The 25,195-nt window shown below is 33.6% G+C and overlaps 1 protein-coding gene across 1 annotated transcript in view; it reads left to right on the top strand.

Moving 5' to 3' along the window:
• Window positions 1-25,195, top strand: part of PIK3C2G (phosphatidylinositol-4-phosphate 3-kinase catalytic subunit type 2 gamma) — a 372,771-nt gene that overhangs the window by 80,280 nt on the left and 267,296 nt on the right. Inside the window, exons 10-13 of the mRNA XM_063075729.1 lie at window positions 6,578-6,637; window positions 11,296-11,418; window positions 15,982-16,015; window positions 19,121-19,316. Of these exons, the coding sequence (XP_062931799.1) occupies window positions 6,578-6,637; window positions 11,296-11,418; window positions 15,982-16,015; window positions 19,121-19,316 (413 nt within the window). The remainder of the gene's footprint in view (window positions 1-6,577; window positions 6,638-11,295; window positions 11,419-15,981; window positions 16,016-19,120; window positions 19,317-25,195) is intronic.

Raw genomic sequence — 25,195 nt, 5'->3', positions numbered from 1 at the left:
TAGCAATTTATAATACTAGATTTTTTAGAACTTAAGCTCTCTTAGTAACAAGTCAATAAATCTATTGTTGGATTTTCCGAATTTTTAATTTCAAACATAATTTTAGTGGAGTGGTAGTCTAGGACAGAATTTAGAAGCAGAGATCCCAAAGTCAAATAGATGTATATGTCAACCTTCCACCACTGTAGAAGCTTTTTATTCAGACTTAAAGGAGTTCGTATTATTCATCACTAGAGGGAGATGATAAATATAATACAATGATATTTTTAATGATTGATGAAACAGTGGATTAATGTGCTTAATATAGTATAGTGACTAGAAGATAAAAAGTGTTTAGGAAAAGATAAGCACAGGTGTTACTTTACTGCTATTACTGCTATTATTTTTATCACTTTCACTCAAGAAGATGATTGTAGAGAATTCAGAAGGAAAATGTCATAAAATTGATTAGCATTTAAAATAGAATAAAAGGAAAGGTGAGAAAGAAGCAAAAAAAATCATAAAAAGAAAATAGAATAAAATGAGTAGGTAGCAAGGACCAGTTGAAGGTCACAAAAGGAGAAGTCAAAGGAATAAAGGAGATGAGGTCAGGCCACAGAAAAATAGAGCACAATTGTAGAACCGAAACCTACTTTAGAAGAAATAAAGGGCATGTTGAAACTACTAAAAGTCAAGCCTATTATGTATAGAACACTCCCAGATTTAAAGAAGCATAAAAAATGAAAATAAAAGCAGGTCTTCAATATGGAAGATAATCAGTCATCAACATAATTTGTGTTCCTAGTGACGCAGAAAGCATTTTAAAGTTTGTGAAAATGAATAACATGATCTGCCATTCTATTTGGAATTTGTGTAGTGAATTATATACTACATGAGGAACATACAGGAGTACATACACAAATTAAAGAATAATAGAGCAGGCACTCTTGTTAAACAATAAGGAATAAAATATTGCTAGTATCATAGGATCTGACTGTATGCCACTTCCCAGCTCCTCTCCTCTATTTGAGAGGTACCTTTAGCAAGAAGTATTTTGTAGCTTTTCCTTATCATTTTGTCATCAAAGTATGTATCCATTAGCAATATAATGTTTCAGTTTCTTTTTTAATGTCTACATAAATGGAATCAATTTTGAGCCCTGTGTCTTTACTCAATACTGTTTGTGAGATTTATTCACCTTGTTCCATGTGGTTGTGATTTGTTCAGTTTTGTTTATGTATAGTACTGCATTAGAAAAATGGAACATTTATTTATCTATTTTACTGTTGGTGTACATTTGAATTAATATTAAGCTTTTTTCTTGGGTATATAGCTAAGATTGTAGATTTACAAGATGATGCCAAACAGTTTCCTAATAAGGTCATACACATTTCACAATATATGACAATTCCCATGACTCCATTTTCCCACCAACATGTGGTATAATCCAACTTTCTAAATATTTGTCAACATGAGATACATGTAATGATATCTTATTTTGGTTATTTTCATTTTCCTGACTATTAATAAATTAATGATACTTTATTTTTTAAAAATGGATTATTCAACTATCCTATTTTATAATTCATATGTTCAAACTTTTGTCCATTCTTTCACATTTTTTTTCTAATAGATTAATGGGAACTCTTTATATATTTGCTCTTTCTTCACCTATATGTTGTAAATATCTTCTGCCAGTTTGTGACTTATCTTTTCACTTTTCTTATGATGTTTTATTTACTAAATCAACTTTTTCCAAGTTTAACTTACATAAAGTAAAATGTCCCATGTTAAGTGGACAGTTTGACTAGTTTCGAAAGTGTGTATACCTACATAACCACCACTGGAATCAAGATATAAAATATTTCCATAAAACCAAAAAGGGGTCAAGTGACTTCATGCAGCCAAAGATTTACTTTCTCTCAAATTGGATTTTTTTTTTTTTGCCTTTTCAAGAATTTTATATAAATGGAACTATGTGTACAATATGAGAGTTCCTGTTGCTGTATATCCTCACCAATATTTAATATTGCCAGTATTTTAATTTAAGCCATCCTAATGAACATGTGGCAATATTTCCTTATGTTTTTAATTTTCATTTCCCAAATAACTAATGATGGTGAATTTCTTTTTGTGAGATTATTGAACATTCGTATATCTTCTTTTGTGAAGTGCCTGTTCAAACTTCTGCAAATTTAAAAAATTGAACTATATGTATTCTTATTACAGAATTGTAAGAGTTTTAATATATTCTATGTGAAAGTTCACTGTGAGATGCATAATATATATATTGAGAATATTTTCTCCCAGTCTGTGGCTTTTTATTTCTTTGCTTGTTTATTTGTTTCATTTACTTGTATCATTCAACGAACAGAAGTTTCTCATTTTTATGAAGTCTGGTCTTAAGTTTTGTTATTTTATGGGTTTTTTAAATCTTATTTAATAAAGATTGGCTTACAAAAGTTTGCATATATTTTCTTCAGTTTTTCAAGACTTTATACTTTTAGCTGATTTTTAGGTCTATGACACATTTCAAGTTACTTTTTGTGTGTGTTATAAGGTAACACTCAAGGTTTTGTTTTGTTTTATTTTTCTACATGAGTTATTCATATGTTCCTGAATAGTCTATTAAAAACTGTATGCTTTCCTCTGTTGTATAATCTTGGCAACATTGTTGAAAACAATTAACCATATATGTGTAGATCAATTCTAGACTCTATTCTATTCCTCAAATCTATATGTCTATCCTTATTTCAATTCCACACTATCTTTTTGTTGTTTCTGTTTATAAGCTTTTTATTTTGGGATAATTTTATATTTATAGAGAAATTGCTCAGAGAGTTCTCCTACACTCTTTACCAGTTTCCTCCAATGCTAGTATTTTGCATAACTATGGTACATTTGTCAAGATTAAGAGATTAACATCATTATATTGATATTAACCAAAATGCAGAATTTATTTAAATTTCCCCAGTTTTTCCCACTAATGTCCTTTTCCTTTTCCGGGATCTGTTCAAAGATACCACATTGCAGTTAGCTGTTATGTTTTCTTAGCATCCTCTCATCTGTGACAGTTTTGTAGTCTTGTTTTTCATGACCTTGACAGTTTCACAGAATTCTTAAATAAACCTCATTTTTTTTAAAGCAAACAAATCGTTGTAATTTTAAGGGCATAGTATTCAATCAGATATTTAAGATTCTGCAGTGTTCTCTAGATGATGTTCTAAATTCCAGATGTCAATGATCTCAGATAGAAAAATTTCACATCCAAACAAAAACAACTTAGTGGATGATCTATAGCAGGTATAAAATAATTGATGAAATGTTGGGATACAAGTCAGAAAATTTGAATTCTGTCACTAAAAGACGAGGTAATCTTGAATATTCCCTGAGATATAATAAGCAAAGCACAGAGGGGAAAACACCACATGTGCTCACTCATAATTGGGAGCTAAGAGAGAAAGAAGGAAGGAAAGAAAGACCACAGTGGTTTGTTGGACTTACAGAGGGAGAGAATATTCCTGCAGATACAAAGTGGAGTGGGGGAAAGAGGGATAGGGAGGGAGGTCAGGGATAACTGGGTAGGGTCACAGGGTATAATCACAATGTGTGGTAATGGGCATGCTGCTGGTATGGATCTGGCCATCACATCTTGGACATGAGTGGTGACAGTCAGCTTTGTACTCCATGAATATTCATAACCAATTAAAAAAACAAATAAATTACTTAGTTGGTGACAAGATTTTCTTTAAAAAAAAAAAAAAATTCCACACTATCTTAATTGCCATACTTTTATAGAAAGTTTTGAAATCAAGCAATATGAGTTCTCCAACATTTTTCTTAAAAAAAAATGTTTGGCTGCTCTAGGTATATTGCTACAGTTGTGTAGACTCCATAGATTTAAGGAGAATTTATATTTAAAAATATTGAATTTTGTAATCCATGAGCATACAATCTAATCTAATCCATCTCTGCATTTATACAAGTTTTCATAAATCTCGCTCAGTAATATTTTGTAATTTTGTGTACAAGTACTATGCATACTTTATTAAATTTACCCTTAAGTATTTCATGTTTTTGTATGATATTGTAAATGCTGTTTTTATGTCATTTTCCAGTTTTTTGTTACTAATATAGTCATGCGCCACATAATGACATTTTGGTAAATAACAGACCGATATGAACGGCAGTGGTCCCCAAAATTATCATACCATATTTTTAGGGTACCTTTTCTATGTTTAGATATATTTAGATGTACAAACACCATTGTGTTACAGTTGCCTACAGTATTCAGTACAGTAACATGCTGTACAGTTTCTAGCCTAGGAGCAATAGGCTCTACCATACAGCCTAGTTGTGCAATGGGCTAAATATACCTCCTGGGTTTGTATAAGTTCACTCTGTGATGTTCACACGACAAGGAAATCGCCCAACTATGCACTTCTCAAAATGGATCCCCATTGTTAAGAGACGCATGACTGCGTATAGAAGTAGAACTGACTTTCATATCTTGACCTGGTATATAGTGCCTTGTTAAATTCACTTATTACTTCCAGAGACTATTTTTTATATTGCTTAGGATTTCTACGTACACAGTCATGACATCTGTGAAACAATTTTGCTCCTTCCTCTCTAATGTACAGGCCTTTATTTCTTTTAGTTGCCTTATTACTTAATACTTGCCAAGATGTCCAATAGAATTTTACTAGAAGTGAACAGAATCCTTTCCTTGTTATTTTTAGGGAGAAAGTCACAGTCTTTCACAACTGAGTATGAAGTTATTTGAAGATTATATAGTTGCAATATGAAGTTAGTTGACTGTTACTTTATCTCTAATATCATTTTCATATCATTTTTATTTGACTCTTCTGTATAGGTTTCACCTCTCTGCTGATCTCCATCTGATCATTCTTGTTGTCCACATTTCCCACTAGATTCTGTAGCATATTATGGATATTGATTTTAAAGTCCGTATCTAATAATTCTGACATCTGGATCATTTCTTAGTCAGGTTTTGTTCATCGTTTTATCTATTCACAACGGGTTGCATTATCTTGCCTTTTTTGTGTGGATCATAATTTTTGATGGAATGCTAGACATCAAGTGTAGAACAATAGTAAAGACCGAGGTAAATTGTATTCATACCTGGAAACAGTCAGTGTTCTTCTGTTATGCTCTTAGTGGAGGGTTGATACAATCTAGTAGAGACTTGAACTTTGTCTGTGTTTTTTGTTACTATCATTATCATCAGGACAGTGCAGGCTTCAAATTCCTCTGTAGCGCTTAGCTAGGTTTTTGTCCCTCTCCCAGCAGTTTTCTACTCTTGCGTATTACTCTTGCTAGACTCATTTCGGTGGTGGGACCAAGGCAGTTCTGTGTTGTAATGATCCAATCACAGCCTCAGGCAAACTCAGATTGGGACTTTCTGAAGGAAAGTCCTGTCCCTCCACCATACAGCAACCAAGTTCTGCCTTATATCTGAAGTTAGTCCTGTGCAGAAGAGAGCTTACTGCCCCTTCTCCCATTGGAAGCTGACCTCCGGTTGGTTTCCTTGTAAGATCCTGGACCCAAGACAGGGTTCACTGCCCATTCCCCAAGAACAGAAGGGTTTTGCTTCTACCCATCCCTCATCAGCAAAGGATCTTCACCTAGGCCCTGCCTCTTTCCCAGAGGCAGACTGTTTTTCTTTCTACTCCTCCCCGAGTAGCAAAGGATTTTTGCCTGAGGTCAGGGTGACAGAGGGTTTGCTGCCTCTCCCCTGGCAGCTTAAGGCTTTTGCTTTCTTATGAAAGAAGTATCCACAGAAGTGGACAGGGCTTTATACCCGTCCCCCAGAAACAGCTGATCACCTACAGGCCTGCACCACTGATTGGGGCTTCTGTTTTCTGCACTGACTTTAATATTTCCCCTGAAAAACTGGTAGGTGTACATGGAAAAGAACTTGAAAGTGGTTGCAAACTCCCCTTGTCTTTTGGGCCCCCTGATGTTCCAAACTGACATGCTCGTTCTCACCTAGCCTTTAAGAATTTGTCAAAATTTTAGCTGATTTCTTCTGTCCCACTTTTATAGTGGCCCCTTCTTTCTCCCGTGTCCTGCCAGAAGTTAAATATTTTGTGTGCCCTATCTCCCCTTAGAGGGCCTGTCACTCTTTTTAATTCAGTTTACTCAATCACCTTGTGACCTCAAACCTCTGCTGGCGTCAGGAAAAATGACGATTTTGTATATTCTCTGGCTTTTTTCAATTTTTACAGTGAAACCTACGTTCTGCATTTTAAGCCAAACTATAACTCTAAAGATTATTTTTAATCTTTAAAGAAAAAATACTTTATAATAGCACTAACTACTTAACCTGGAATGAAAAGCATTCTAAATTCTCAATTTGTCCCCAAACTCATTAATTCAATTTGACAATTTTCAGTATGTATCCACAAATAGAAACTCACGAAAGTTTATACAAAATCTAGAAGATGGTAAGCTGTCACATGACTGTTTAAATGCACAATACTTTAGTCTCCATCACCAATAAATGAGAAAGGGGGGAAAAAAAACCCCAAAAAACAAAAACCCTTACCCTCTTTTGCATTGTTTTGTTTTCCAGAAAGATGCAGAGGAGAAAAGTTTGCCACCACTCTTTTCTGATGTTCAAAATACTTTTCAGGTATGCTTGATATCTAAGCTATTAGAATGCTGCTCCTTCAAAGTCTACAATACATCAAATATTTCCTAAAATAAGCTTGGAATATAGCACAAAATAACATCACAGCATGGTTTTTAGCTTTCATTAACCCAAGGAATCAGAGTTAAAAGAATTTATAGAAGTGGTCTATTCTGAACTCCTATGCAATGCAAAAATCTCCTCTGAACTTTCCTGATTACTCACGATCCTGTAATCTGCAGGAAGTCTTTCCTCATAATTCAGCCTGCTCAATTTCTGTACAAATAATTTTAACAGAGATTTTTTTCTCATATTAAACCAAAAAAAACTTCTCTAAATTTTCAACCATTTGTTCTTATTTATCATTTCAGAGCTACTTACAGTAAATTTCATCCCCCTTTCACTTGAAAGGCCATTGAGTACTTGAAAATGGTTGTCATGTTTCATTTTTGTTCTTTTCTTCCAAGCTAAAATGTCCTGGTACCATCAACTACCTTTACTTAGATGTCCATTAATCTGCAGTCTTATGGCTATGTCTCTGCAGTCTGTGTGATCCCTCTGTGACCCAAACTTTCTCCTCCATCATCAAAATATTAGATGTTCTTAAATGTTATACACCTAGCTTTCAATTTTTTTCCCTCTATCTATATTCTTTTTCTAGACAATCATATTCAAATTATTAGCCAGGTATCACATCTGATGCCTAAATATAGCTTTGATGTCTTTTGAAAGAGGGTGCTAGTCCTACTGTGTTTTGTGTCTGTAGAATTTCTCATAATGTGGATCAACCATTATAGGATTTATAAATTCTAGTCTGATTATTTCCCTCCTACCAGAGTGTGTTTGTATATGTGTATGTGTGCATGCATGTGTATATGTATGTATATTTTAGGAGAAACTCCATGGTTTGGAGTTAGAAAAGTGTTTCTATACAGTGGTTTTCATTTGCTTCTCCTTAGGTCTAAAATAGTCACAGTAGCCCAGTGCAATTTTTAATATAAATTCCCTCTATAGGTAAGATAAATTAATACTCCACAGCCACACATAACAGGCTGGGGTTTCAATTTAGGGGATAACTATTTTCCTCACTTAAAGACCCTGGGTGGAGAGAAACTTTCTCAAAAGTTCTCTTGGTGAGTAGGCATAGCTTTTCTTCTTCCATCCTTTGTAGGAGGCAGTCTTTCCAGTGTCTGGCATTTATTCAGGTTTCTTAGCTCTAGTTCTTCCCCTTCCCCTACCACCACCTGTTGGGTCTGTCACCGGCTGACCCGAACAGCCCTTGCCTTGCTATCAGTCTCTCCCTTGGTGTCCTTTCTGGTGGGCGGGTGGATTGCCCAGATTCCTCTTTCCCCGGTCCCCATTGAGAGGATACAGAGGAAGAGAGCGATGAAGAGAGGTGAACACAGCCGCTGGCCCCAACCAGCCCGGTTAAAGGACACTCAGACGCAGCGGGGGTTCTGTCCAGCAGTTCCATTTATTATCACACAAGCACTTGCTTTTAAAGGCATATGGGGAAGGGAGGTTTTTACATCCTCCAATCAGCTTAAAGGTTATGAGAGCCAACGTCCTGTCTCAATGCCTAGCTATTGCAATCACGCAGTGTTCACGAACACGGAAGCGTGTATTTGGCCAATAAGGGCTAAGGCAAGGTTCCCGCAGACACTCCCACCCTACTTCCTCCCAGTGCCATCTTAGGCTGCCACGTTAGTACGCCCTTGTGGGTCCATAATGGCGCCGCTTGTAATGTCACTTAAGGTGGCGTTAGTTTTTAAGGCCGACAACCACCAACTGATTTAGGCCTAAGATTTCAGCACTTGTCCCAATGTGAGCAATAAACTCCAGTCCCTAAGCCTGAGGACCTCAATCTACTCTGATATTTTCCCCAGGCTATTGCAACATCAATGTTGGAGAACCTGCTCAGGCTTGAAGTTTCCTCTAAATTTCTGTCACCCAGAAATTTATCCTAGCTTCATTTTGGACTAAGCTATGCATTACATTTTTTTCTTATAATCCATCTAGTATTCATAAGCATGTGTGTATGCATGTGAAGGGTGAAGTGTGTCTGTGTTTTTTCAGCCTAACAGTTGCTAAAGCTAGAACCTCACTGCATTTACCCTGGGCAGCTCAAGCTCTGTGTATCAAAAAATACACACATCATGACACTACTAAAAAGCTTCCTATTTTGTCTGTGTTTCTGCCATAATTAACGGCACCCTATATTCTTGGTTTTCAAAATGTGAAATTATGGAGTCATCTTAAATCCAACCTCTCTGTTTGTTCTCACATCCAGTTAATTACCAAGTTAATTTTATAAGTGCAATATTTTCCTTAACATATTCTAGCAATCTCATGAATATTATGAATATAATATTGATCTTTCAGAATTTTTGTGAAGGCTAAAAGAGATAAATAGACCAGATAAGAAGTACTGCAAGACTAGAATAGTAGACTGAGTATATTAGCTACCCCCAAATTAGTGACTCAACACAGAATTTTCTCTTTACTTAGTAATATTTACGGATTTTCACAAATTCATGTATCTATTTAGAATGTAGAATTTTCATTTTACTTAGTAATATGGATTTTCACAAGTTAATGCATCTACTTAGAATGTGTGAATAAAAATAAATATGGCACTTAACATGAACCTCTCACATAATTTTCATGATTTAAATTTTCATTTTATTAGTTATATGTGCATGTACAGTGTCTGATTTTGCTTATAAATGGAAACATCTGTGTGAAAGGATAAAAATTAATTAACTAAACAGTAAAATTTAGCCCTTATTGTCTGCCAGGCATTTTTTTTTTTTTGATATTTTATCTCATTTGATCTTTAGAGCAGCCCTGTAATTATTTATTAATGCTCTCACTTTACAAAAGAGGTAAGCTAGTCACTTGGAAGTTAAATACTATGATGATGGTCACAGGTAGAAAGAGGCAGAACCGTTATTCGAACACATGGAATCTGGCTACAGAGCTGCAAATACTGTCCACGATGATGTTCTGAATATACATTAATCATATATTAATAGTGGGGTTGCTGTCCTTTGGGAAAATCCAATTTGTCTAGTCCATTCTTAAATATGGTACCCAAACTATAGTTTGAATTATACACTACACAAAAATGTAGTGGAACCCTTAACTTTCCAGTCATAAAGAGTGTATGTCTTTGGATTAAATTTAATAATGAAGGAGATCTTCTGGTAGCCACATAACAATGTTGACTTATATTGAGTTCACATATAAATGAAAAAACTGATTTTTTTCCATATGGATTAATCATAAATTTTTCTTCTCCGGGTTATAGTTGAGTAGTTGTATTGTTTTAATCTTTGAGAGACTTAACATGTATCTCAACTAAATTGCCTCTTCTTACTTTTAGCTCATTAAAAACTCATTGACATTTGTCATCTCTGTTTTGTCTTTTATAGCATTACTTATTTTTCCTAGGTTTCTGTCATTAATTTTTAGTGTTTGTAAAATCATGTATCAGAAGTACTGGCAACATATTAAAAAGTACTCTTTTTCCATGAAACAGGTAAAGCAGCATTTCACTAATATAAAACTCATGCCATGTCTTCGTATTGATAATGTTTTGTTAAGAAAATGCTCTAGAATAAGTAGACTTAAAAATCTTTCTGTGCTGTAAATCCATATCTCTGTATGAAAAAAAAAGGATAAATATTTTTCATCTCTTCCTGATATAAACTGTTCTAATTCTCCACTGGAGTGATTGTGGTGCTGGTGACAATGACGACGTGTTTTGGAAGGCCACCTTGTTAATGATATAGAAAAGGTATATAAAAATATTGTACAGTGATTAGCATGGAATTAAAGAAGAAAGAGAGATTTATCACCATACTTAATGGAAATACATGGAAAAGAATAAGGTCAGACTAGAGCAGATATTTTTAATGAAAGCCTATTTAAGTACATGTGCAAAGCTGAGATATAGAAAAACTAATGAAAAGCTCTTAGGACATTAACCTTAAAATCTGTGTATCTTAACTGCAGCTGGCAATTTTGATTTTAAGAAGAATTTTTCATCACTGTAGACTACATTTGTCATCAGTGATTTTTCAGAAACAGTTGCTTAAAGGGCAGTGCAATCAAGTAATTACAAAACAGTTCAACACCATAATTTGTTGTCCCAAGTTTATTCTGAACTCTGGGAATCTGGTTTTTGGCAAGTTTGCCGTCCTGTACACTGACTCCAAAAACAGAAGCATTCTGAAACTCTACATGTGCCATTATGACTTTGTTTTCAAAGCATTTTGCAGAAACCACAGACTTTGTCTAAGCTGAGTTTCTCTCTTTCTCTCCACCTCTTCTCTCTTTCCTTCACCTTCTTTCTCTCCCTCCCTTCTCTTCTCTCCTGTTTTATCTCAGTAATGTTAAGTTAGAATGAAATTAGTAGGTTGAGTAAGTAAGTTAGTGTTAAATTAGTCCTACCTTTGAAAATGTACTCACTGTGAATTGTGGCTTGAGTTACAGGATAACTGGAATCTTGAAAACTTTGTTTTTGTGTGGGTGCATATAACCACATTTCAACCACATTTTAGTCCATTTCCTCTTCACAGACAGAGAGGAAGTCTGAAGGTAAATTAGTGGCCTCTTGATTTCAATAAACAATAAGATATGACTTTTGTCATCTACAGCAAAACGTGGATAACATTATTGAAGCAGTTAAAAAAATATGCAGTATTCTGGGGTGTGTGGAAACCAATCAAATTACAGATGCAGTAAATGAACTAAATCTAATTCTTCAGAGGAAAGCAGAGGTAAATATATTCATTTATTATACAGTAATTATTTTAAACGAGAGTTCAATATTTAATTGAGGAGAGTAAAAGACTCTGACTAACCACTATGTATCTGTGTGTGTGTGTGTGCGTGCGTGCGTGCGTGCGTGCGTGCGTGCGCGCGCGCATGTGCGGGCATTTGTTTGTGCATGTCTGTCTGTCTGCATGCACGCAGAGTATATTTCAATCATTTGGGGATAACTGTAGCTTGATTCTATTATGCCAAATAGATTTAATTAAATTAAAAAGAAATTTCTTACACCTTTAAAGTTTGTAACTGCCCTATAACTTCCAAGTGAAACAAATCAATCCTATAATTCTACCTAGATGAATGTGTTTATATGAAAGTAGGCATCATGTGATTTTTTTAAAATCTCAGAAATCTGATGTAGAATTGTAACTGTGATTATCGCCCAAGAAGAATATTAGGAAATCTGGTCACAATAAATCCATTCATCTTGTTATTAGTTTAGTAGGTAATAAAGCCAAAATATATAATAATAGTAATTAATACTTACTAGCACATTGCAATATACAGAATAGTTTCACATATACATTACTTCATTCAATTTAATTTTTATTTTATTTCAATTTATCCTCACAGTGATACCATAAAGTGTTCCAATATTCATTTTATTATTAAAATCTGACATTTAGAGTGCTTGTGTACACAGGATCAATATGTGGCAAAACAGATTTAAACCCAGGCCTCTAAACACGTCCTAGTATATGTGAAACTTCATAAGAGAGAGTGTGTACATGGATTTCTTAATTACAGAAAAGAACGCAGAGATTATATTAATTTGAATATACCAGTCTTGAAAGATTGATTTAAAACATAGACAATCATATCATTGTAGTTTCTTAATGTTGGGCTCTCTATGTCTTATTTTAATCAGAATTTGTTTTGTATGATTAGAGAGTAAAAGTAAATACAGAAATTCAAATATCTTATTTGCATGACATGAACAGCGACAGTGACGATTCTGAGGAGCCGTGAGGCACACCACCAAAATATTTCAAAGATAAACCTTGATTAAAAAGTAAAAACACAGAGCACTGAAGAAATCAAAGTTTAAATAATATAATCAATAAATCCCAAAATTCAATGTCTAAGACAGATTTATGTTTATTTGCCTAATTTTTTCTTAATGGGGAAACACCTACCCTTTTACCCTCCAATTATAGAAGAAAATGGAATAAGTATGTAGTCCTCAAAATTGCTTTCTGTGTGTAAACATTAAGATCTATGCTTTTCACAAATGATAACAAGGTAGAAAATCTGATGTGGTCATATTTAAGTTGATCATATTTTTCTACTCCATGCCAGAGTTAAAAAATTATACCATCATCTTGAAAAGCATACCACCAGTGTGTTTTGAAAATAAATATTTTCATGAACGTAAAAACTTGGGAATTATTCGGTGCTAAAGAAGAGCCTTCTAACAGGTGAAGTTAAATCAGAAAAACAGAGTAGTAGAATTAACTTTCAACAAACAATTAATTTCTCTTAGATTATCACATTTTGAAGACATTAAGAGCACTTAGAGCTGATAATAAAATGCAATAAGCTTGGGGTGATGCAAACGTGATTTGAATTAAAAATCTACCAGTTTCTAGCTGAACATCTTCTGGAAAATTAATTTGCTTCTCTGAGTTTCAATTTTTCTTATCTCTAAAATAGAAGTGAAACAGAATTTGAAGTGAACTTGTTCGTATTGGAAATCATTGTAATAAAAGGTGCAGATGATAGCGTAGCTTGAATGAGAGTCATTATTATGGCTGGAGGTAGTTTCTGAGAATCTGCCCCATGAGGCCAAGATGACCAGGCTTTAATTCACACAAGCGCAGGTAGGTCCCCATCAACTCATGGCCATTGATTACAGCCAGCCTCATGACAAATATGAACCGTTGCCAGAGGAGGAGACCAGATGTGGGAATGTGGACATGTGTCTTCCTGCCTGTTCAGACTATTTCATTGTTTTTCAACTTTTACTTCCAGCTCTTGGTGCATTGGTAGAGACAAACAACTGACCAAAGAATGATGAAAATATAATTTTAGGATGAAGAGCTGCAAAAAATGTTGAGTATTTCTGGTCCTAAAAAGCTTTTTCTTCAAAGTTTATTCATTTTCTGAAACTCCCTAAAAGGACAAAAATGACAATTTTCTCAGAAACGTTAAACCTTCAATATATCTGAAGCCAAAAGGACCCTTCATGGAGATATTGATTATATTCTAGAAAGGCTAAGAACAATTAAAATGCTCATGAAAAACTCTTATTCCATTTCTCATCTCTTACGTACTTATAAACACTGAATTTTGTGTAATTTTTCTTTGCAGCTTGTTAACTCTTAATACTGAATATTTATTTATCTTGTATTTTAATAAAACTGAAGTGATTTTTATGCATAGAAATGAAGAGTTGACAGTTATAAGTTTTACTTAATATATGCCCATGGCCTTGTTTTAAGCAGGCTCTACTATGTATTTATTCTACATTATCTGCACTCATACTTTCTATTTATCTTTTTCCATCCTATTTGAATTATGAGCCTACCTATGTAAGAATGTTTGCACAAATAGTACATTTTACAGAATTTGTGCAGTAACCACCAGCAGTTAACAAAGCCAAAACAATTCATTCTATACACTCACCATAAACCTAAGATTAGGAAATCATGTTAAGTGAAATAAGCCAAGCACAGAAAGAGAAATACCACATGACTTCAGTAAGGGGCAGTAAGGGAGGAATTGGTAAAAGGCTGTAAAAAATGATTACATTGTATAATGCTGAAAATACTAACTATCCTGATTTGAGCATCACATATTGCACACAGTTATTCACATATTGCACACAGTTATTCATATTCAACTCTGCACCCCAAAGATATGTACAACCAACTGTGCTACAATAAAAAAATTAAATTAATTAATTTGTTTTTTAAAAAAAGGAAAGAAATACAGGTCTTCTGCCAACCAACTCTGAAATTTAACAAGCTTTTTTTTTTTGTGGCTGTATTTTTGGTCAACTTGCATAAGACTATTTACTGCCGTACAAGGAAGTAGTTAGGAATTTATTAAATGTAAGCTTTGGCAAGATAAAGAGTTATATCACAATGCAGTTCTATGTTCCCACCAAGCACTGGAAACAATTTTCTATCCTTCAAATTATATTCCAGAAGCGCACATAATATATTTCCATTTAAATGCTTACACAATAAATGAACCACAAAGTGAAAAATACAGTCTTTCACTTGTGATGTAGGTGGATGCCATGGTAATTTGATAATACAAGTCTGTATTTCTGAATAAATTGAATTCTAGCTAAGTCAGGCTACTGTTTTTAATAGTCTCGCCCACTTGGATGGGTGAAGATCTTATGTGTAGTTGTTAAGGCTAGTGGTTGAAATTATACTCAGATTAAAAAGAGAAATGCTTCTGAGAAGGTTCATGTAAATGATACTCCTAAGTGAAAAGTTGTATATAAATTTGATTATATTTGAAACATAACAGAAATTTTCCCTCTTTAAATGAATTCTGTAGTAAGTTCTTTGCTATAAGAAAATAATTATTCCCTGATTTATTTGTTTGAGAAATCTGACTTTTAACTAATTGGATTTCCTAAAAGCAAACAAATTTTTAATTTTCAAAAATTTTTAAATCTTTAAATTTTTTAAATTTTTAAAATTTTTAAATTAAAAAATATTAGGTGCCAACTAAAACAGATTTTATTAGAAAATTGAATTTTCTTTTTGGGCTGAAACCTTATTTTTAGTGAATCTATGAATCACCTTATATAGTTTCTATGATAATGAAGCTATAACTAGCAAATTCTAAACCACCAAACTCTAGGCTTCCAGCAAAGATAAAAATGAATAAACAAATAAATAAGGCCACCACATTTATGGTCATGAACTTAAATGACAATGAAAATGGCAACAAAATAATACAATTTGAAGATTATATTTTTTTATTTAGGTTGTAATTCAAGGTATATTCTTTTTCTCAAGTGTTTGACTATCAGTTTGTTTATTTTTATTTAATTCCTTAAATGGAAAGAAAAAAAACTATATTGTGAATCTGTATAATTTTGTCCACTTCATTCCAGCCCTCAGTGCTGCCCAAAGCTTGCACCTGAATGGCTGCAAATAATAAGAGCCACACACATTAAATGGAGATTTAGAAATGCACTTATATCAAAAGATTAGTCACTGTCGTAGAAGAGGGGGTTGAGCTGTTATAATTTCATTAGAGCTGCCCTAATAATACTGAAAAGGCTGAGCCTACTCTAGCAATTTCATTTTTAAAAATCAAATAACTTACATTGTTCATTACAATGCTTAGAAGGCTTTTCTTTTTGTAGAATTAAGATTTGTTCTGTTTAATAAGCAACATTAATACATAATACCAATTAATAGTTTGCCTTTTTATCATGCCAGAGAGAGAAATTTTAACGTTTAGACTTTGGGTGTTACTGGTTTGATCATTTTCTGAATTTGTTGTCTGAATGACAAGTATGTTTTTGCACCCCTTTTTTTCAGAATCTTAATCAAAATTCAGAGACTTCAGCAAAAGGTAAAACACTCATTATTCAAATGTTTAAAATTAAATAAAAGAAAAGAAAAAAAACTTAAGTTGTAGAATCCAAAGTAATATTTTCAATTTCTCATGCAAATACTGTTTGAACACACACACACGTGCATGCGCGCACACACACACACACCCAAAATAGTTTTTGAAGGGGAAAAATGGTTTTTACTAATGGAAGTGATTATTCTGCGAGGAAATAAAAACCCACACTCTAAACTTTTAGCCTGATTTTTTTTAAATGAGAAAAGTCAAGAGATCTGTAAAAATTAAAAGAAGACTGAAAATATAACCATTCCAGGACACTGCAAAATGTTACCAATTATATTTACCTAATTATATTTTGATATAAGAAAAATCAGAAAAGTAGCAAATGTCTGTCTCCATAGTCACTAATTTAAAAATTAAATTCAAGCCCTGTTTTAAGAGGCCAAGCTACATAACAGGTAGGAGGATTAAGCTCTGGAATAATCAGTGTTCATGTTTTGGGCCTATAAAACTGCAGGACTCAGGAGGACTTTGTTTCTATAGAAAACAGTGGGTGTGTGATCATGTGGTCTGACTTTCAGAATCAGGCAGAACGGGTTTTAAATCTCAACTCTGCCACTCTTTAATTCTATGATCCTAGACTAAACTCTTTGATCCTCAATTTTCCTGATATACATAAAAACTATGACAGTATTTGATATGCAGGAGGTGGTCAAGGTTGTTCTTGTTTGCACAGGCATATGGTGTTTGGTATAGAAATACGCTGAGTATCTTCAAAGAATCTGTCTGACTCACAGATGCTCAGCTAAGCCCCTTGGATTCAGAGGTGAGAGTGGAAAGCAAATGAAAACTTCTACTTGCCTTCCACAGACTTAATCATTTCAGTAAAGAGTTATGTACAGAGGAATATTCTCTGAACCCTAATGCCCACCACTCAAAAGAAGACATTCAATTATATTGAAGGAACTCCCCCACCTCACATCACAGAAAATGGAGTGGCAGAGGATATGGAGAAAAGAGCCTGTGCTAGTGCGAAAATCCCTGTTCCAGATATTCATAAAATTCCAGAGCACCACAGAGGAAGGGAAGGGGTGAACACACCCTAACAGTATTACTAACACAGAATCCAAGCGGTGGCATGGAGTGGACAGGCTGCAGGCACGCGTACGTGCAGCTGGCCCTCTGTTTCTTTCTATGAGGAAAGTTGTCATGAGGTCTCCTCTCCCCATGTTTCTCAGGGGATTGGAATATGAGATCCCACAAAATTGACCAGGAATGTTTCCAGAGACTTGTATTCTTTGGAAAATCATGACGGATCCTAATTAATGTTTTAGTTGCATATACATTGTTGTTGCTTCTTTATTCCATGATACTATAACTCTTTTCCCAGAATAAGATAAACATTATTGTACCATATTTCACCACCAAGCCCAGTGTCTTGAGTTCTTAATACATTTTGATGATGTTATTGGAAATGCACTTTTTATCCAGAGTTCTGGAAGTAAAGCATAATGCATCAACACATGTTTCTATACATCCACAAAAAAAAACAGATTATAACCAAGAACTGCTTTTGCACAAAATGTAAGGAGAAGGTTTTGAGCAATTCTCCAAATAGTTAAAGTACTCTCAAAATATGTGTGAGTCCTTGAATTAATACAATTTCTAATACAACTTGATGATTTATTTTAGATGTGCATTCATTTGCACATTTGCCCAAAGATGAGAATTATTGACAAGAAGTTTGTGCTTCCCGCTTCAGAGTACCAACAATACAATTTGGGGACTGGGAAACAAGATGGTTCTGTAAATTTCTAATTTCCTGCCTCCTGTTGTTCAGGAGAATCTTGTTGATTGACCTCCAGACTTTGAAGAGGCCCTTTTTAAGACTATTTTCATGCTGCTTTTTTCTTCTGCTTCATTAATCGCTACTGCTGATTTCTCAGAGAATTTTAATTAGAGCTCCTTGACTCTGTTTGTCCCCTGAGGCTGTTTCAACAAGGGGCACAATTTAAGAAACACAGCAAATAAGTAAAATTTGTCTATAGTATAAATTGTATACAAATTTATGAATAACTAAGTGAATAATAGGCATGTGTTAAACAATCACAAAAAAACATTTCATTATGAACAGAGCTGTGGGAGATCCAAATTCCTGAGAACTGGAACACTGAAGGTTATCCAAGAAAAAAGCTAGTTCTTTGTAAGATTTTCTTCTCAAAACAACTGGAAGCCAAAAAGCAGTTTATGTTTCAGAAACAGCTTGTGAGGAAGTGCATGTGTTTGAACAGACACCTGTGCTAAGTGATTTGATTCAGCTCCTGTTAGAATCATATGACAGCAGACCTTATGAACATAATTTCTAATAGTGTGCTAACTTGTCCTCTCAATATCTCCTCAGCGACCAGGGGAAAATAATTAGCCCCTATACCTAGTCATTTTTCTTCAATTTTCTTCTCTCATTACAAGTCACTTTTAGGAATAATAAATAGACTCCTTTTAATTAACTAATGGTAAAACTCAAGGAAGACTTTGGTTTTGAAGAGATTTAGTAAACATCATAAATCCTTCATTTCAACTTTGTTTCAAATCTCAGCCATGTACTGGTATCATTCGTTTTATATCAGCACAATGTGTATGGTTAATGTCCATTTAATGGTAAACGTCATCACATAATCAAATTTATTATGATTAATTCTTTAGATATGATTTGTGTGAAGTATTTATAAGCCATGTAGAAAACATTTTTCTTGTCTGGAAATTAATTCTAAACAATCAGAAACTAGAACAAAAAGTATTGCGAAGTACAGTTGATCAGAATGACAGGGTAATAATCAAAAAGTTCTAATTTGTGATGTAAAAGCCATGCTTCCAAAATTTCTACTGCTGAAGTAAGAAAGCTTGTTGATATTTAATCTACTAGTAACTAAATCAGTCTGCATTCAGAGGCACAGATGGCTAATTGGCTTCAGTTGGGAAAGGGTCATTTTAATTACATTTTATTTAAATTTTATTATAAGAAATTTCAAAGCTGTAATTGTTGATGGTTTATGATAAATATGCCTCTTCGCAGATGACCTGATCTCTATCTATCCCTCTCCCCAGGCTTGATAGAGAAAGTGGCAACTGAGCTATCCAAGTCTATCTACCAGCTAATTGACATCTATTGTACTAGCTTTTATGCAGATTTTCAGCCTGTAGATACACCTAGAAGCATCTCCTGTCTAAATCCTGGGCTCCATTCCCACCTTAGCTTCACAGTGTATGCAGCACACAACATACCAGAGACCTGGGTGCACAGGTGAGTGGGGGGTTATTTTTCACAAAAGGTTTAATTAAGTTTTACATAGTTTCTAATGTGAGTATAATTGGTCTTATTATTTGCAGGAGAAAATATTTCATAAAATTTTGAAAATTAATCAGCATAGATTTATCTTGATTCTTAAAATCACGTTTTAAAAGTTCAGATTCCCAGTAGGTATTTATTTTCTCTGTTCTTTCATTCTCGAAATTATAAACAATTGCTATTGTCAATATATCACCATGTAAATAGAAAAAAATAAAACTCATGCTACTAAGTGGAGGCCCTAAAATTTTCTTTTTCATGCATGGGTTTAAATGACTAATGCCAATTAGGAGAGCAGAGACAGAGAGCACATACACATACAGAAAGATAAAGAATATTTAAAAATAGAAAAAAAGTCACTCTGATCCCCATCAGGTTGTGAGTGGTAGATATTTGGTGAGATTAGTACCTTGATAAAGTAAGAATTAGCTGAGATTTATTCGAGTCACAATAGAAATGAACCACAATTATGCATGGAATATCACCAGATATTGACTTTATTATATAGCATTTTCTTAAATATCATAGAGTAATATTATGTAAAAGATTTAAATTCCTTATGGATTACGTCTATAAGGGAATACTGATTAAATTAATTGAAGTTGATAAGAGAGCAGTAATTTGTTAATGGATTTATTGTACTACTGCATTTGGCATCTCAAAGAAAAGCTAAAAGAAACAATTTTGGTAAAAGATAGGTAATTTTTTCTTAGGCTGTATTTTTTTGCAAATAAATAAACTGTACAAATATTTATAGAGTCAATTAAAAAGAGAATTGTACCTATGTATATAAAAAAGACTATCTACACACACACACACACATATTTAGAATCCATGAAATGTTACCTTTATGCTCTTTTCTCTTTTGAAGAATTTTAAGGGGCTGATGTATAACATCATAAGAAATTTTCTTATAATTTTTAACCATCAATATATACTTCTTAATTTTAATTCACATGGAAAATCTCTATATCCAGATAAATACTGATAAAGCTATATGTATACAGTATACATGTATATCTGGGTGTCTATATATAGATAGATAAGGATATGTATATATAATGTATAAATATATATGTGTGTGTATAAATGTAAAATGCATGTGTGGATTGAAAATAAAGTCTGTATTAGTGTATGTATAATCTGTCTAACCAACTCTTCTTCTTTGTCTTTCTCTTCATAATACCTATAGGCTGAGTAGAAATAGTAAGAGCCTTTTTTAACATTGCTACATAGAGGTAGATATGTACATTTGTGTATATAATTATAGAGTATAAAATAATGCTTTTCTGAAAAAGTTCCTATAGCCAATGAATAAATGAGAGCGTTCAGAGAGGAACAAAATTATTCCTGCCATTTATTAGAGGAACAAACCATAAAGCCAGGGCTGGAAACAGAGGGAAAGAAACAGCAATTCCTCGTTTAAAGAATCCATAGACCAGTCAGCCTTATAAATTCTGTGGGAAGAGGCCTGGCTACAAATTGTATCCTTATTATAGTTTTTCCTAGGGAACTAGTATATAAATTATCTATTGCTACATAACAAATTACCCCAAATCTTAGCACTTTGCACAACCGACATTGATTATCTCACAATCATCTCAAAGTTCACTGGGGCTGTAGAATTCATTTTCAAGCTCATTTGCATGGTTGCTGGTAAGTCTCAGTTCCTCACGATGTGTAGGTCTGGAGACCTCAATTCCTTGCCACAGTGTTGTCTATGAGTGTGTCCTCAAGACATGGTAATTGTCTTCTCCAAAGCAGATGATCCAAGGGGAAGAGAGAGAGTTCATGAACAAGGTAGTGTCAGAGACAGAAAGGAAATCTTTTGTAACCTAATCTTGGAAGTGATATACCATTGCTTCTGCCATATTGGTACACATAAGAAAGGGTTTAATCTCAGGAGGCAGGATCATTGGAGGTCATCCTGGATTGGGCTAGCACACCTGGGAAGAAATATGAAAGAATAAACTGGAGATGCCTCCAGAATCATAAGTGCTGACAAACTAAGGGGAAAAAATAATAAAGTGACAAATTCCTCTATAATTCTAGTCATAAGGACTAGATTTAATGGCAGTGATTAAAACTGATTTATTAAGGTACTTAATTAAAGTATAGAACTCTAGAATAAAAAATAGCTGGTGAAGCTTCTACTGTCAAGTCAGAGTATATGAAACTGAATTATCTACTCCACGACTCTGCCTTCAGGGAAGACCCCACTCAGTCTGTCAAAGGTAAATGAGAATGTATCCTACTTAGTTTAAGTTTATTAAGAAAATTCTTTCCATGATTCATTACAGTGATTAAGAGCCCCTTTGTATGTAATCTGAATTTCTTGTGTTATAGAACAGAATTTTTTTAACTTTATCCTCTCCATGGATGGAAAGTGCCTTTATCTCACTCAAAGATGGGATAAATTTGTCTTTTTGTGTATATATTGCATGATGCTCATTATCTTAATAATTGCTCATTATTACTTCTCCCCCAATCATCTTTTACGATGTCCATATGACTATGCACATTTATGTGTAGGACTATATACTTTTTTAATCTCTAGTACCAAAAATATTTCCTAGATACAGTAGGTGCTCAATAAAAATTTGCTGAAAGCGTTTGAATAAACTCCCTTGAACAGAGGAGTGAGTCAGACTTGGTTTGTGGATTGCTACTTGGGGTTTGGAGAGCAGGAGTACTTAGTCCATGTCACGGGTATTACCAAGGACAAAAATATAAGCAGAGCTGGAAACTGTGAAGAGGTGATGACAGTAAAGGAGGGTAGGCCAGGAGATGTTTTAAGAAAGCAAAAATGATAATACCATAAGAGGTACAGAGCTGAGGGCCTAAGGACGGTGGGGCTAGCATCAGTGAAAGTAGTACAGAGCAGTTAGCAGCAGTGGCAGAGTGGTTGACTAGAGAATTTTTAAAATTACTGTTAGTAGTAATTAATAATGAGTACAGTAGAATCACATCTTAGGAGGAGGTTATATTAAGAAGACACTGAAAATTATTTTTGAAAATCCCTAAATCACTCATAAAGTACACTAACATGGTTTGATAAATACAATGCAAAAATAATGGTTCATAAAAAAAATAAAAAAATAAAATAATGGTTCATAAATACGTAATGTGTACAGTAATGCATATTATGTAATAAAATGTATCTATGCAAAAATTACTTAACAGTATTTTTAATTTTGAGAAACTGGGTGCACATGAGCAAGTTGAAATTCTTTCTCATCAAGGAATGCCTTTTTCATGCAGAAAGCTTGAATGGCAAATAAAGACTTCTTGTCCCGTAGCCTTTGCCATCAAAAGGCACATGTATACAGTGTATGTTTCCCATTCGTGTCACTAAAGTCTCATTTATAACCTTGGATCATCATTAAGGAATGTGTGGAAGACAGGCACGATATATCTCACCATAGATACTGTGCACATACCAACCAAATGCTGGTATGTAGACTCTGAATCATAAAGCATTATTAAATATAAAGTAGCTACATGGCATTAAAATATTCATTTCTTCAGAAGATGCAAAGTAAAAAAGCTGACAGAAATTCAAGGAGAGATTTATCAGGCTACTGTATAATAGTAAGTAATCTCAACATTCCTGTCTCAGGAATAGATATATTTTTGAGAATAATTGGGAAGAATATAGAAGAATAAGCCAATACAATTAACAATTGATCCAATATTGTGCCCTACAGAAATAATTTGGAATTACAGATTCTTCTCAAACATGCATTGAACATTTATTTGAGGTGGCCAAAAACAATCCTAAAGGAAAAAGTCTAAACAAATTTCAAATACCCTATATAATATAAATCTTATCCACTTTCTGCAGTGCAACTTAAAAATCAATATCAAAAAATATATAAATAAACATATTTATAAATTCAAATATATAATTTTAAAAATTCATGAATCAAAGAATTTAGAGATAGTAAAAATATATAATAAAACATATGGAATACAGCCAAAGCTATTCCTAAAGGGATTATATATAGTCTTCAATGCACATTTTAGAAATAAAAAGAGACTGAAAATTAAGGTGGTAAGCATGTCATCATTTCTCCTAGGCCTCTTTTTTTTTCCTCCCCAACTTATAAAAATTGAAAATAATGAGGAAGAATAAAAATCAACAGCATTCTGGAAGAAGAGCAAATTCTAGATCCTTTGCTCCCTGTCCTCATCATAATACTTGCCATCAACTGAGCACAGTCTATGCACTGGGCCAAATGCTTTACCTGTGTTATTTATTTAATCCTATCTCCAGTAACACAGTAGCACCATCATGCTATAATTAGGCAGATGATGAAATTAATACATGGAAAAGTTATATAACTTTCCCACAGTTTTAAAACTAGTAAATCAAGGCTGGATGTGTAAATTTCCAGTTGTAATCTAACTCCTAAGTCCCTTCTGTTTACCACAATGGTGTACTTTATCCTCACATAGTTACTATAGTTGATATTCATATCTTTTGTTCTATTTATCATGTCATATCAAATTGATGGCAAGGGCCATCAGAAGATGAAGAGTTGGAAGCTATAAAAACTAAAGAAAAGTAAATATATCTGAAAATGTTAAGAATATTTTATTTTCATGACCCATTTGTTTGTTTAGATACTGTGTTGGAAAATTTACTATGTGCAGAGTATTTCTATTGTATTTTAAACAAATGTTGCTCTTTGCTTATTATGTCTCTTTACAAAATCTCTTAGCAGTAGGGGACATAATAATTAAAGACACCAGTTTTGGCAAGAGGTGTGTATGTGCATGGGTGTTAAATGTTCGGAAGCTAGTCAGCTACCATTTACAAACATGTTTTATACTTAAAATAAAAATATTCAATCATAATATGTGCTTTCCAGAACTGCCCTGAAATATCAGAACTATTGTTAGTTATTCTATAAGTTCATTAAACATTTAAAAATCTAGAGCACATAAATTCTCATTAAACTTAGACCTGTAAAGTGAATAGATGTTGTTTGAAATTTTGGCTCCACTACTGAGTTTCACATTAGAGATTCATGCAATAATTTAGTCCTAAACAATTTTACTCATAATTTTTTTTTCACTTTTCTGCACAATGTTCATTTTTCCCCACAACATTAGCATATTATTTCTTCTTTTCTGGCCTTTTCATTGTGTTGAAAAATACATAACATGAAATATAACCTAATAACAAATTGTTGATTGTAAAGTACAGTATTGTTAACTATATATGCATCATTATACAGGATATCTATACAACTTTTACGTCTTGCATGGCTGAAACTCTATACCCTTTACTAAGCAACTCCCTACTTTCCTATCCCCCAGTCCCTGCTGACATACATTCTACTTCCTGTTCTATGAATTTGACTGCTTTAGATATCTCATATGAATGTCATATACAGTATTTGCCCTTCTGTGATTGGCTAATTTCATTTAGCAAAATGTTCTTAAGATTCATCCATTTGTAATATATGACAGATTTGCTTCTTTTTCAAGGCTGAATGATATTTTGCATTTTCTTTCTTCATCCATTGATGGACATTTGGGTTGTTTCCACCTCTTTGCTACTGTGAACAATGTTGAAATAAACATGGATGGAAGTGCAGATAGCTATTTAAGATTCTGTTTTCAATTCTTTTGGATAAATAAATAAGAGTGGGATTGCTGGATCACATGCTAGTTCTGTTTTAAAATTTGTAAAGAACCCCCATACTGTTTTCTATAGCAGCTGCATCATTTTACATTTGCACTAACAGTGCACAAAGGTTCCAGTTTCTCCACATCCTGACCAGCATTTATTATTATCTGTTTTGTTTTGTTTTTATACTGGTCAT

The sequence above is a fragment of the Cynocephalus volans genome, chromosome 12 (assembly GCF_027409185.1).
Source record: "Cynocephalus volans isolate mCynVol1 chromosome 12, mCynVol1.pri, whole genome shotgun sequence".
In the NCBI taxonomy this organism is placed as follows: domain Eukaryota; kingdom Metazoa; phylum Chordata; class Mammalia; order Dermoptera; family Cynocephalidae; genus Cynocephalus; species Cynocephalus volans.
The sequence above is the reverse complement of the archived record's forward strand: the minus strand, read 5'-3'. Positions and strand labels throughout refer to the sequence as shown.